General features: G+C 33.8%; 1 protein-coding gene across 3 annotated transcripts in view; it reads right to left on the bottom strand.

Annotated features, from left to right (window-relative positions):
• Positions 1 to 14,244, bottom strand: part of LOC150093696 (JNK-interacting protein 1-like) — a 308,320-nt gene that overhangs the window by 190,567 nt on the left and 103,509 nt on the right. For all 3 annotated transcript variants that reach the window (XM_090412576.1, XM_090412575.1, XM_090412577.1), the window contains one exon: positions 2,275 to 2,389. In XM_090412576.1, coding sequence (XP_090268702.1) covers positions 2,275 to 2,389 — 115 coding nt within the window. The remainder of the gene's footprint in view (positions 1 to 2,274; positions 2,390 to 14,244) is intronic.

Here is a 14,244-nt window from a genome sequence, read left to right as displayed (position 1 = left end):
TTACCAGGGAAGAGCCCAGTAAAAATGAAAAATCTATAACTGACTACGCCATCATAAGCAGATCGTAAGCAGATACTGGAAGTATACAAAAAATGCATCTATAGAGGTCCTGAAATAGGCAGTGACCACTACTTATTAGTATTGGAAACAATCCATAAAATAAAAGTTGAAAAATGTAGAAAAAGTAGCAAGGAAATAAATGTTAAGATAAAGAACTTCTAACTAAAGAAAGAAGAAACAGCCATTGAGTATAAAAGTAAAATAGAAGAGAAGATGAAAAAAGTAGAAAAAGAGATATATGAAGACTAAGATGTAGAAAGCCTATAGTACAGGTTCAAAACACTTCTTTTAGTTCTTCTGGTGGACAGAAGAACTAAAAGAAGAAATTAAAAAGAAAAAGCAATTGTGGACGAGATATATAACATCAAAGCTGCAGGCTGATAGAGAACTATACTACAATCAAAGAAATAAAGTTAAAACCTTAGTGAAAGAAGAGAAAAGAAAATGCTGGGAAGACTTTGGACATACTTTAGAACAAAATTTTAAAGGAAACCAAAAACTCTTCTATAATGCTTTAAGAAGAACAAGGTCAGAGAAAGATGCTCCATAAAGTTTATCAAAAACAAAGGATGGAAAGTTACTCACAAATTCCGAAGACATCATGGAAAGATGGAAACAGTACTTCCAAGAATTATTGGAAGATGCAGGAAATGGAACCCTAAGAGCAAGACATGCAAGCAAAATAGAAGATCAAAGTGAGGAAATTCATGCAAATGAACTGTTAGTAGCAATAAATAATATAAAGCTGGGAAAATCAGCAGGCCATCACCAAATAACATCAGAAATGGTAAAGAATTTAGGAACGAAAGCCATAAAATTTCTTTTACACCTATTCAATGTCATATGGAAAAAGAAAATTATTCCCAAAGACTGGGAAGTAGCAATGATAATCCCTATATTTAAGAAAGGAGACAACCATAAATGTGAAAACCATAGAGGAATTTTGCTTTTAAGCGTTCCAGGAAAATTGTATGCCCATATTTTAGAAGAGAGGCTTAGGAACCAAATAGAGGATACACTGGACGAAATGCAATATGGCTTTCAAAAAAAATAGAAGCATGCAGGATCTTATCTTCAGTCTTAGACAAATATCAGAGAAAACATTGGAATATGGGAAAGAACTACATGCATGTTTTATAGATTTCAAAAAGGCCTTGGACCAAGTTTCCAGACACTTAATATGACAAACATTAAAGCAAAACAAGATACAAGGTAACTTAATAGCAGCCATACAAAGCCTCTACAAAATTAACAGAAATTATGTAAGAACTTGTAATAATAGATCAAAAGAATTTGAAACAAATGTAGGAGTGAGGCAAGGCTGTATCCTCAGCCCTCTTCTCTTCATTATAGTAATGGATGAAATTTTAAAAGCATGCCACAAAAACAAAAAAGTTCCACCTAGGATACAGGAAACTGAAAGAAACCAAGATTTCACACATGGCTTTTGCAGATGATGTAGTGATTCTAGCAAATACAGCTGAAGATTTGCAGTACAACATCATATTTGGTATGAAGAAAGAAAAGGAATATGATCATAAATATAAATAAAACTAAAACAATGATCATATCTAGAAACCAACCGAAACACATAATAAAAATAGAGAACCATCAACCAGAACAAATCCACTCCTTTAAATACTTGGGATCAAATATACAAGAAGATGGTAGACTAGACACAGAAATTAACAACAGGATAACCAGGGGAAACAAGCTATTCTATGATGAAAGGCCCACTCCTAGATAAGAAAGAAGTCACCCAGAATACCAAAATGGTAGTGTATGTACTGTTCAGTATTTCTACCAACATTAACATACAATTGCGAGTCTTGGTGTTTAACAACAGGAAACACAAATAAACTACAAACAATTGAAATGAAATATCTTAGGAAAGTGGCACAAAAAACAAGACTAGACAGACCGAATAAGAAATCAAACTATGAGACAGCCTTCAAGTTGCACCTCTGAACCAATTCATAACACAAGCCCAAATGAGGTGGTTTGGACATTTTAATCAAATGGAAGGTTGGCAAAAGGAAATTAAAGAAAAATTGGAAAAGAAGGGAATTAACTAGAAAGAAGCAAAACAACAAGCCTTGGCAGAACGGCATGGAAATCTCTTTGGCAAAATCTCGATGCTTAAAAGCACAAGAGATCATAGACGAAGAAGAAGAAGAAAAAAGCAAAGATTAATGTCTAATTATGGTAACTTACGTTTCTTATCAGCTGGTATAACAGGAAGCTGTCTTCTCTTACGATCGCATTCATTCTTCTCTCCATTTGATGCTCTCAATGTTGGCAACTGGTGTGAATTATTATTTACAAGGGACTGCAAAAAATTTGAACACATACAAAATTCAACATCAATTGTTTCTTGTAACTTCATTCAAACCAACAGAAAGCTCACTTATCAATAGTGACAGTTCTACAACTGTATATGTTTACTATTATTTACTGTAATGGATTACTTACAATAAAGTTTCAAGTAAATTAACTTCAAATAAAAACTAGAGGATTATTCTCTACTATCTCCAGTACTTCACTACTACAATCAAACTTTCCTAATATAGAAAAGGCATCATCCTCAAAGATATTAATGAACACAGTTCTAACAGCATTGATTCAACAGGCAGAAATAACAAGACATTTGCTATCACCAATGATGATGATCTCACACAAATTACATACCCACACAAATACCACATCATCCTAATCACTGTGTGCTCTATCAGATAACAACTTTACTACTTCCATACAACACTCACAGATCCAGTTGATATGTGTGTTCCCTGATATTACAAAAATGCCAAGAGTGATGTTTGTGACTTCACAAACATCACTCTTGGTTCAAACTTCAGTTCACAAAATGCATCACTGAAACAATTCCTATATGTATGGAAATGTTCATTTCTAATGCCACTTTAAATTCTTATTCTTAATCTAAACCTCGGTTTTTCCGTGAAATGTGTCATGGCTCAAAAGCAGAATCAAGCACGTTGCAATTGGCTTTCGCTAAAATCTCAAACTCTTTCTCCCTATACTTTTAAGTGGTTCAAGTTTCAGTAAAGTTAAAAGAAAATTACCAATATGTATAAAACTTACATCATGTCCAAATTCAAGTGGTAAATATTACATATAATTATATATGTAATATAATAATTATATAATTAATACAACAGATACCACAAATATGTTATTAATAACATCAGAAAATAGATATCTGGGAGGAGACTTCCATGTAGCCTTTTTTAAAGGAATGGGACTTCTCACCTAATGTCCAAATCCTCATATTCCCTCATGGTGCACCCTGTTTGGTATCTACCTGGATACTGAATGAATGAGGACGGGATGACAATTTTGTATTTAGCTAACCAAACTGTATTCTTATTGGCTTAAACCACAATGTAAAATGATAGTACAACATGAGAGAATTTCATGCCGGCTGGGGTATCACCCAGGTAAACAAGGGCTAAATTCCAGAATACATCCTAATTCAACATCAACAGAGTTCAAGATTTATACTATCAACATAAGAAACAATGGGGGAAAACTTGAACTAGCAGAAGAATTAGATAAGTAACAGATCAACATAACAGATATGACTGAAACAAAGAAGACAAAAACATTTGGGCTCTTTCTAAGCAACAAATACAAAATGTTATATTCAGGCAATAACAATCAAGGAAAATCTTCTTGAATGGCAGGCGATATCCAGCAGTGATATGGGCAAATAGAATAGAGAACTGGACAACGAGACTTATTTGTGTTTATTGCACAGAAAGTTCTACAAAAAAGAAATGGAGGAACTTTTTCAGGCATTAGAGAAGGCAGCTGACTTGATTATAAAGGCAAAGTTGTTCCTTGTTGGTGATCTAAACAGCAGAGTAGAAAATGATTACCAAACATGTCGATATGTTTTGGGAAAATTTGGAGAAAAGTGCAAACTAAAAATAACAGTAAATGCCTGTTGGATTTCTGTTCAGGACATGGATTAGTTATTACTAACATATCGTGAGAAGATGCAAGAAATAAGAAAAGTCTCACTGTCTATGTTATAGTTGATAGCAACGTTTTAATACTGGATCAGGACACAAGAGTATACAAAGGATTTGAAATAGGAAGTGATCACTATTTACTGTTGAGCAGGAAAAAAAACTTGTGAAAGAAAGTTTTAAAATGAATCAAGGCTGAGCAGCTTTTATAGGTTAATTGTACAATCAAATACACAAACATACTGAAGAAAAGCTGAAAGAATTTGAAAACAAGAAACAACCTTGGTGATTCAATGGCAAATCCTGAAGAAAACACTGATTCAGCCAGAGGCATGTGGTGAGGTTTTCTGTAAGGACAGAAAAATCAGAACTCCATGGTGGACTCAGGAAATTAAAGAGGCAGTGAAGAAAAAGAAGAAAACATATCGAAAGTTCCTGGTAAGTAAATCAATCAGCTTGTGCTCTTAAAGAATACAGAGAAAAATGTAAGAAAGTGGAGCACTGTGCAAAACTAGTTAAACAAAACTCAGGGGAAGATTTTGGTAAGAACATAGAAATAAGTATCAGGAAGGTGCCAAAACATTCTGGTAGCTACAGAAAAAAAGCTTAGAAATGGAAGAAAAGTATTGTAAAATTAATTCGAGATGATAAAGGTGACATGAAAACTGAAGATATGCATTCATATATCAGTAAATGTAATATCATTAAAATTATGTTGTCATACTTTCAGCTTTCTCATTCTTGATAAAAGCTATCCTCTGCTGATTTCATCTGATACTTCCGGTAAGCCCAATGTGCTAAGTGAAAGGAAAAGCGATGTCATTTACATTGCACTCATGGGCTTCGTTTTCATTTTTATTTTTCATGTTCATATTATCTTGTATCCCCCATCTTGAGGGTACATATCAGGAATTTGATGATGAAAGACATGCATAAACTTTTGTTATAGCCAGCATTTGTCAGATTTTTTTTACTATTATTAATGTAACTGGGTGGTTGAAATAAGAACATAACAGTTAAACATGAATATTTCATCTGTACCACTAGTGTCTACATCAAGTTACAAGTAACATCAGTCATGACAGAAGAACATATTTAATAAAATCTGACATCCTCAAACCTAGATATAGATATACACACAGTACCCTTCAGTACATGACAATATCAACTCAACTAGTTATCTTTTCCTTCAGTCATACACACAGTTTAGTTTAATTAATTTTTTAATCTTTTATATTCTTTTATAGTTTCCAATATTCTGTGTTTACATTCTCTAGTTTTTAAACTTTTTTGTATAACATCTTTAGTTTTCTGATGATGGGTACCTATCAACTCACAAATCTAATAGATCTTCATTAAATTATACATTTTTAGTCCTCATGTAATATGGTCTATATATATATAGAAAATCAGATATAAAAATAATAATGAAATTGTAAGAGGTATTTAGCAAAGGAGTATTTATCTGCAAAGTAATCAAGGCTAAATGACAATTGTGGTTGGATAAGTGAACAGAATCTCCACTCAAACAACCAGCTGTGGCCACAGAGGCTTGTGAATGTTTTTGGGTGGTAGATAAATATCATGGGACACGCAACCCTACAGCTCTGTTTGTTGGAAACCCAAAATATCTTGAAAAAGTTCCATGTTGGATCTCTAGATCAGAAGTTTGTGGGTAAGATTCACATATTAAAAAAGGCAGCTGGTGCTTTTAGTTTCTTTCTAAAGCTATTCATTGTAACTTGTGTGTCAACCTTGCCTTTGCTTCTTTTGCACTCAGATGTTTTTCTATTGTACTATTATCCAAAGGGAAAAAATTGATATCCTAGCTTCTTACTTTTGTTCCAATTCTGCATTGTCAATTCCAGTAAATATCTTCCTATTATTTACAAATTCACAATATCTAATGATTCTGGAAACTTTTCCAGAAAGAGAAATAATCTTGTCCAATTTGAATATTAAGTCTCCTGGTCTAATAGTATTTCTCCAGAATTCAATCGTATTCTGTCATCTTTTATACCCTATTTCCTTGGCAATAATCTTGCAGCTTGGATGTATTGAAAGGCTTGGGTGTTGGTGGCTATTCATTATATGCTGAATGACATAAAACAATGCCAGGAAAAAAATAATAATAAATCAACAATTTAAGCTGCTGATAGTGGAACTGGAATAAATCAACCTATCTGTAAGGAGGAAAAATCTTTACATTCAAATTACTATCTTACAGCTCTCATTCTTTTGAAAATAATGAGAAATTCAACAATACATCTCAATTAATAAACAGCTATCACTATGAATTCTACCAATGTTGATCAGCACCTGATCTTACTTACATCATCAATCATTGGACATATTCTGGGAGGCAAATACCAGGGAAAAGTTGAGAAAAAATCAAGTGATTGCTCATGATATCTGGAAGGCTGAATATGAAGAAAGGTTGAGATAATGCAATTTGCAGAGTCTGGTAGACAGGAGGAAGAGGGGGTGATATGATACAAATGTACATGTTAGTAAGGGATTGTTATAAGATTAACGTTGAAGAGATTTTTCATAAAATGGCAGGAGATTAGGGAACATGGGGTGATCATTGGAACCTGTATAAGGAGGGTATGAGCAAGGGAGTGAGAAGCACGTTTTTTGCATAGAGAGTTGTGAATGATTGGAATGAATTGCTTGATAGCGTGGTTTCTGCAGAATTTAAATGTGTTTAAGGTACAGTATGATGAACTGTGTGCATGACAAAAGGGACCTCCTAGATGTGTGACTCCATGGGGTCCCAGTATGATAATAATCTCTAATGCATCTGGTCAGGATGAGAATAAAAATCAGTTAAATAAGCTTCCATCATAAAGTCTATTTTCTGGCTTTTGTAGTGCCAGCTTTTTCTCTGATCACACACTGCACATAATGGTGGATGGATTTTATCCTCAAAACTATGAAACTAATATTGGGTACCAGACTTCTTATAAGTTTGTGTGACTAATTTTGCTGATGAGCAAAATTAGTCACACAAACTTATAAAAATCTTATGCTACACATATCAACAAAACTTCCAGAATAAAGATTTCTGTTGAATCTATATTCTATGCGTTGGAATAACTATCAATTTCTCTTAGCATAAACATATCCTTCCCATAATCTGGATATCCAGGACTTCCTGCATTCAAAGATATAGCAAGCCAACTGTTAGATAGCATACACAAATGATCAATTTTAGTTGATCTCTGATCCACTAAAATAATCTTGCTGTTGCTTACTCTGCCACACTGTGTCTGGAGGAAGTTTGAGTGTGGGTGGTGAGAGACACTGTTGATGCCACCTTTATTATTATTATTATTATTATTATTATTACACAACACCTCCAGGGAGTCCAAAGACTCATCGAAGGAGGACACCTTCTCTACAACTTTCCGTCTCCACCACTCAATCTACCAACTACAACGAACCTTATAGCAAAAAGAATGGGTGCTCAATGTATAGGTGACATGTCCAAGAGCATTACTGCATATGTTTACTCTATAATCCATTCAACAACTATCAACAATGAAAAGAAACAAAAAAGTATTTGTGACTTCAGTGAAAAAAAAAGCACAAAAAAATGCAAAAATCCTAGACATGCTTCCATATCCACTTCAACATTTATGTTGTAAATCTATACTGTGAATGTTTTTACTAAAGGTCGAAGGCAGAACAGACTACTGTACATTTTTAACCATCCAAACAATATGCTGCCATATAAAAAAAATGAAACACTTTTGCCTCTGTGCAATCTGATATTCTGAGCAAAGTGAATGCCAAATCTAATTTTTTTTTTTTTTATATATTGCTTAAAGTCTCCTCACTTCATTCCATAATCTACCATCTTAACTGCTCTCCAAATTCTGAAAACTGCCTTCCCCTCTTTGATTTTTCCTGAAGCTGAATTTTTGGTAATGTTAATATCCAAACTCCAACTGGTGTCTTTTCCAGTTCCACTGAAAAACTTTGGATAAAAGCAAATTGTGTGTCAACTGATCCTCTCCAGATTCCTGATCTTTTCTTAATAAGTTCTCTTTAAGATACCACAGAAGTTGTTTTTTCCCTTAGTAACTTTAGACTATAATCCTGAAAGCTATCTCATTACCACATTACAAGTGGAATTGGAGGATATCTGTTAATTAGCAATATCAGATTGTTTTTCATTTTTAGTGATGGCTGATTTAGAAAAAATAATCAAATATAAAGGGAATGATAACTTTTATTATATATGTAAACATTTCACTAATGCATAATGCTTTATTTCCTATAATTAGTCATTTCTTTAGTAATGTTCTGTATAAAAGAAATCCTTGTATAGCTTACACCCTGTCACAAACTGTTATGATAATTATTGGTATTAAATTTGTAAAAATAGGACACCTCAAATTTAGTTTAAACTAAAATTTTAAAAAAAATTAATTTAAATAAGCTAAAATTAAAATAAAAAACAAGTGCTTTTTTTTTTCCTCAAGAGAGATAAAAAGCAAGAGAGAGAGGGTGGTGGGTGGGTGAAAACATACAAACACACTGCAGGAAATTTTTCTCCCTTCCAAGTATTAACAGCAAAGATTTTTGGAAGATAAATAATCATAATATACAAATACCATTATCAAATTCCTATTACCTCAAGCAGTTTCTGGGATACTATGATAATAACATGATCAGTTTATATTATAAATAACTTCCTATCAACAGATTTCTTCCAAATAAGCTGTTAATTGTCAGGACAACAAAAGTGCCAATCTTATATTCAGTCTTGTAAGGCATTACGAACCACATCAGTCTACTTACATCTTGGTCTCTCTCTGGATTTTTTTTACTAGAATCTAGGCATCAAATGTGATTTGTTAATCTTTCCTTCCCCATTCTGCCTAAGTAATCACACTACCTTTTTTGTTCTTATGTTCTAAACTGCTAATAATGTCAAGTTCTTCTTAATATCTTTTTTTTTTTTTTTTTTAAATATATAATTCAATATGACTGCTTAACGAATACCATCTATTTGCTTCTCTGATTTTTCTTGGAATTCTCATCTTCCTTTGATCAACTCTCTAATCCATAAATTGAAATTGACGAGATTTCTTTATTACTTTGTATGTTCCTTCACACAATCCAAAGAATCATCGAGATAGGAGCATTTTTTCATTGCTCATACTTAAATATCAATCGTACCACTTTCTGAACACATTCGGCAAAGACACACTCACAACATCCAATAGTAGCCTATTCTACACACGAAACTTAGAGTTCACCTACTTCCTAGGGATGACTGAGTTCTGCTCCACTAGCCATAAGCTACAACATCTTACTTATATCTACACGTTTCAGTACCTCTTAATCTTGGTATTCCTCTAGGTCTTTTACTTGCCAATCTGACAAAGAACACTTGTTTTGCTAATCTTTCCTCTCCCATTCTGTTTAACTAATCATACCACCTGAAATTGGATCTGCTAACACATTCCTGAATGCTCACAGTGGTAAGTTCTTTCCCAATATCCTCATTTTTAATGTGAATACTGCCATTGATGTCATGTCATGTCATTCATCTGTTCACTCCAGTAATCATCTCAGAGCTCTCATATCAGAGATCTCCAAGTCTTTGATCGAGTGTTTTATTTGTAACCCAACTCTCAGATCCATAAGTTAAAATTGGCTTGAACGTTGTCTTATATACAACTAATTTAGTGTTTTCACTAATTCCTTTCTTATTCCATATCAATTTATTCAGCTGACTTCCTACCATACCAGCTTTACTAATTCTATTCTCTATTACCATATTTAATTTGCCACTTCACTAAAACTTGTGCCTAAATAGCTGAATTGTTTTACTTGTTCTATAGGTTTACCATTCAGGTGACTTCAATGTTTCTGTCTATTTTCATTATCTTTGTCTTTTTATTGCTGATTTTCATATCAAATTTATTGCAACAGTTATTCAATTTGGTTAGGGAATCTTGCATACTTGTACTGGATTAATTCAGAAATATAAAATCATTTACACAAAGTAAATAGCTAAGATTAACATTGCCAATTTAGTATTTAAATAAATTTCATGACTTACACCGTGTAACAAAAATTATATAGAATTTATTCAAAAACTCCAATATATTTCATCCAACATTACATGGACGTTGTCAGTAGACCGTTAACTACATTAAAAAAAAAAAAAAAAATCCATAAATAATGCATATATTATCTCGTGTCTCGATCCAGCTGAAGTATATGAAAAGAACAATTGTAATTTGCATAGATAAAAAAATACTTAAAATAATTATTAATTTAAAAAAAACTTATGAACAATTAATAGTGAGTTTATTTATTTATTCGTATGGGGTCCCCCCATTCCTCATCTGTCCCATAGGACTGGTTTGAGCCCTCCTAAATCCATGTGTGTTCACAGGTCAGTTTGCCTGTTCTGAGGGACGAAAAACCTGAGTTTCGGGGTGAAAAAAACCCTCTACCTCCGTACGAGACCAGCTAACTCACTTTTACTCAAAAGAGACTAGTAAAGGTTCACATCATGGATGGGAATTGAACCTGGGTCTTTCTGACCAAAGGGCTTCATCTATACCGACTGAGCTATGGAAGCACTAACGATTGTGCTGTTTTATATTACACATTATGTGTTGTTCTTCTTGTCGGCATTGCACCATCAATCAGTTCATCACCCAACTGGGGAGGGCGGTCCATCTTTAGAGATAGAAAGACCATTGATAGTGATCAAACTCCACCATGGGACCCTTAGGGGTCTCGTGCCAGTCCCAAGCTTGGATAAAGGAGGAGGGTCGGTCAGATGAGTGTCAATGATCTGACTGTAAAGAAAACACGTGATTGTTATCTGATGCATATATGATCAACAGGTAAAAATATGCCAGCTCGGACATCACCCAGAGATGAACGAAGTCCACGACTGAATGATTGGGTCAAAAAGTGGGATACTGAAAGGAAACAGAAACTGAAACTAACACAACTGTTATCAGTAGGAACATTGAATGTAAATGTATGGACACTTGATGTCAGGAAAACTAGAATTACTTTGCGAGGAAATGAAGAGATATCAATGTGATATACTAGGACTGGCAGAGATGCAATGGACATCATCAAATGGATGCGAAGTCGTATGGTCAGGGCATGACACCAAGCGCAAAGCAGGAGTTGATTTCCTTCTTAACAAAAAAGCTAGACAGGCACCGTTAGGCTGCAAACCAGTCAATGAAAGAATCATAGTAGCAAGATTTCAAGCAAAACCATTTAATATATCAATAGTCCAGATATATATGCACCCACATCTGAGAGCAGAGATGAAGACAATGACTTATTCTACAAAGGTCTGACAGAGACAATAGAAACAATACCAAAGCAAGATGTACTAATTATTGAAGGAGATTAGAATGCCAAACAAAGTCGGAATAGATAATGATGGTTGGGAAAGTGTCATGGGAAAATATAGTTTGGGAGAAAGAAATGAACGAGGTGAAAAAATGTTAGAATTTGCTGTGGACCACGAGATGATGATCTGTAACACAAGATTCCAGCGAAAGGAGTGTAGAAAATGGGCATGGCAATCAAATGATGGGAAACCAAGAACATGATCGATAACATCAATACAACGGTGTCGAACTTTTCGAGGAGCAGATATAGACTTGGATCATAGTTTAGTGATTACAAATATCAAGTTAAAATTAAAAACAAAATATAAACAAATATAAACCCCCATCATCAGAAATGAAGAGACATTTAGACAGACAAGCTAGATTAAGTGAAGCTGAAATAGGAAGAAAGTACAGAACAGTGTTAGAAGAGAAACTTAAAAGTGTGGACAAAGAAAAAGATTTGAATCTAAGAATGAAAGGAGTAATGAAGATGATAGAAGATGCAGTTGAAGAAACAGTACCAGAAGAAGAGAAGATCAAGAAGTGGATTAGACAAGAAACACTGAAGTTAGTACAGGAGAAGAGAATGTTGAAGATAAGAAGGGCTACATCAGAACAAATAGAGGAGAAAGTATAATGAGGGGGAAAAAGCAGTCAGAATAGATAAGATGAAATGGTTGGAACACAATGCAATAATATAGAATAGCACTTGTTTAAGTTAATGGATATTACATCCCATAACGTATCTTAGCCGAATATAGTAGAAACTATATAAAGTTTGGCGATTCCAAGCGTAAGCAAATAGCTGGATACTTCAGCAACTGACCCTTAAGGTAGTGCACACTGAGGCAACTCATGTCAAAGGTGGAGCAAGCTCCAATCACTATTCTTGATATTTACCCATAATGTGAACTTAGCTCCTAGGAGCTGTATTACTGTTCTACATTATGAGAGAAGGTCACTACCCAGACCGGTTTCAACCTTTATTGAGGTCTCATCAGTGAGTAGGTAGACCTAGTTAATATCAAGTTTGTAGCACAACTTACAACCCTTCTATGAGTATTGCCGAGAGGTGTCCTAATAAATTATTAGATATGTGAAGAGCCAAAGGCTTCAATTCGGCGACATATGACTTGTTTAAGTTAATGGATATTACATCCCATATTGTTTCTTAGTCGAATAAGAAACTCAAAGAGTTTCGTCCCAAATATAGTAGAAACTATATAAAGTTCAGCGATTCCAAGCGTAAACGATATGGGATGTAATATCCATTAACTTAAACAAGTCATATGTTGCCGAATTGAAGCCTTTGGCTCTTCATATATCTAATAATTTATTAGGAGACACCTCTCGGCAATACTCATAGAAGGGTTGTAAGTTCTGTTCACTACAAACTTGATATTAACTAGGTCTACCTACTCACTGATGAGACCTCAATAAAGGTTGAAACCGGTCTGGGTAGTGACCTTCTCTCATAATGTAGAACAGTAATACAGCTCCTAGGAGCTAAGTTCACATTATGGGTAAATATCAAGAATAGTGATTGGATCTTGCTCCACCTTTGACATGAGTTGCCTCAGCTTGCACTACCTTAAGGGTCAGTTGCTGCAGTATCCAGTTATTTGCTTACGCTTGGAATCGCCGAACTTTATAGTGTTTCTACTATATTCGGCATGAAACTCTTTGAGTTTCTTATTCGGCTAAGAAACGATATGGGATGTAATATCCATTAACTTAAACAAGTCATATGTTGCCGTATTGAAGCCTTTGGCTCTTCATATATCTAATAGAATAGCACTATGGAAAGCATAAACCTAGGGAGGTATACAAAATGATTAGAACCATTAATGGCAGGTGGCAATCAAAGCAGACCACAATTAAAGATGAAAAAGGCAAAGTGATGATAAATAAAGATAAAACTGTACAGCAGTGGACAAGATACTGTAGTGAATTGAAAAACTAAATTTAAATAGTGTTGAGAAACTGATTGAAGAATTGAAGCAGATATCACCACCAGGTAATGAGTATGATATAGATATTTTAAGAGAAAGGGTAGAAAAAGCAATAGGATGGCTAAAATACAACAAGAGTCCTGGTAAAGATAACATCACTGGAGAAATTATTAAATATGGTGGCCAAAGTATGGTTATGCACTAACTATGTAATATTGTTTAGAAAGAGATTTCATCTCTATTACCTTTATTTCTAATTTCCGAGTGTATTTATATATGCACAAGGGTTCACTCCGATTGGTGCAATGATCTTTTTACTGTTTAGAAATACAATTTTATTAATACAGACCAGTATTTTACAATAAACATTTATTAAAACATTTTGCTGGCGAAACTGGTAGGTTTTAATAAATGTTTATTGTAAAATACTGGTCTGTATTAATAAAATTGTATTTCTATTATAAAAACGACCAAAAATGTATACTTTAAATACTTTTTACTGTTTCTTACAGAATAAAAAAAAAAAAAAAACACTGACTCAAGACCAAATACAAAATTAGACATTTAATAAAACAAAAACAATATATATACACTTCAAACAAAAATTACATAACTACAAAATTAATTGGATCCAAGGCCTTTTAAAATAATCTTACACTTAAGAGATCACCCATTTTCTAATTCATTCTATTACTGATTTGTTTAACATATACTTCATCACATCCACTAGACTAAACACTTTGTTTAAACAATAACAAAATGTTCATAGCCAGTTTCCCCGTTAAGGCTCTTTACCTAAGATATAAGATTCTCTTCTTCCTTTCATAGAATCCTTTCTCATCACCCTCA

The sequence above is a fragment of the Typopeltis vanoorti genome, chromosome 23 (genome assembly GCF_054136105.1).
Source record: "Typopeltis vanoorti isolate ZY-2024b chromosome 23, IOZ_Tvanoo_1.0, whole genome shotgun sequence".
Taxonomy (NCBI): Eukaryota; Metazoa; Arthropoda; class Arachnida; order Uropygi; family Thelyphonidae; genus Typopeltis; species Typopeltis vanoorti.
The sequence above is the reverse complement of the archived record's forward strand: the minus strand, read 5'-3'. Positions and strand labels throughout refer to the sequence as shown.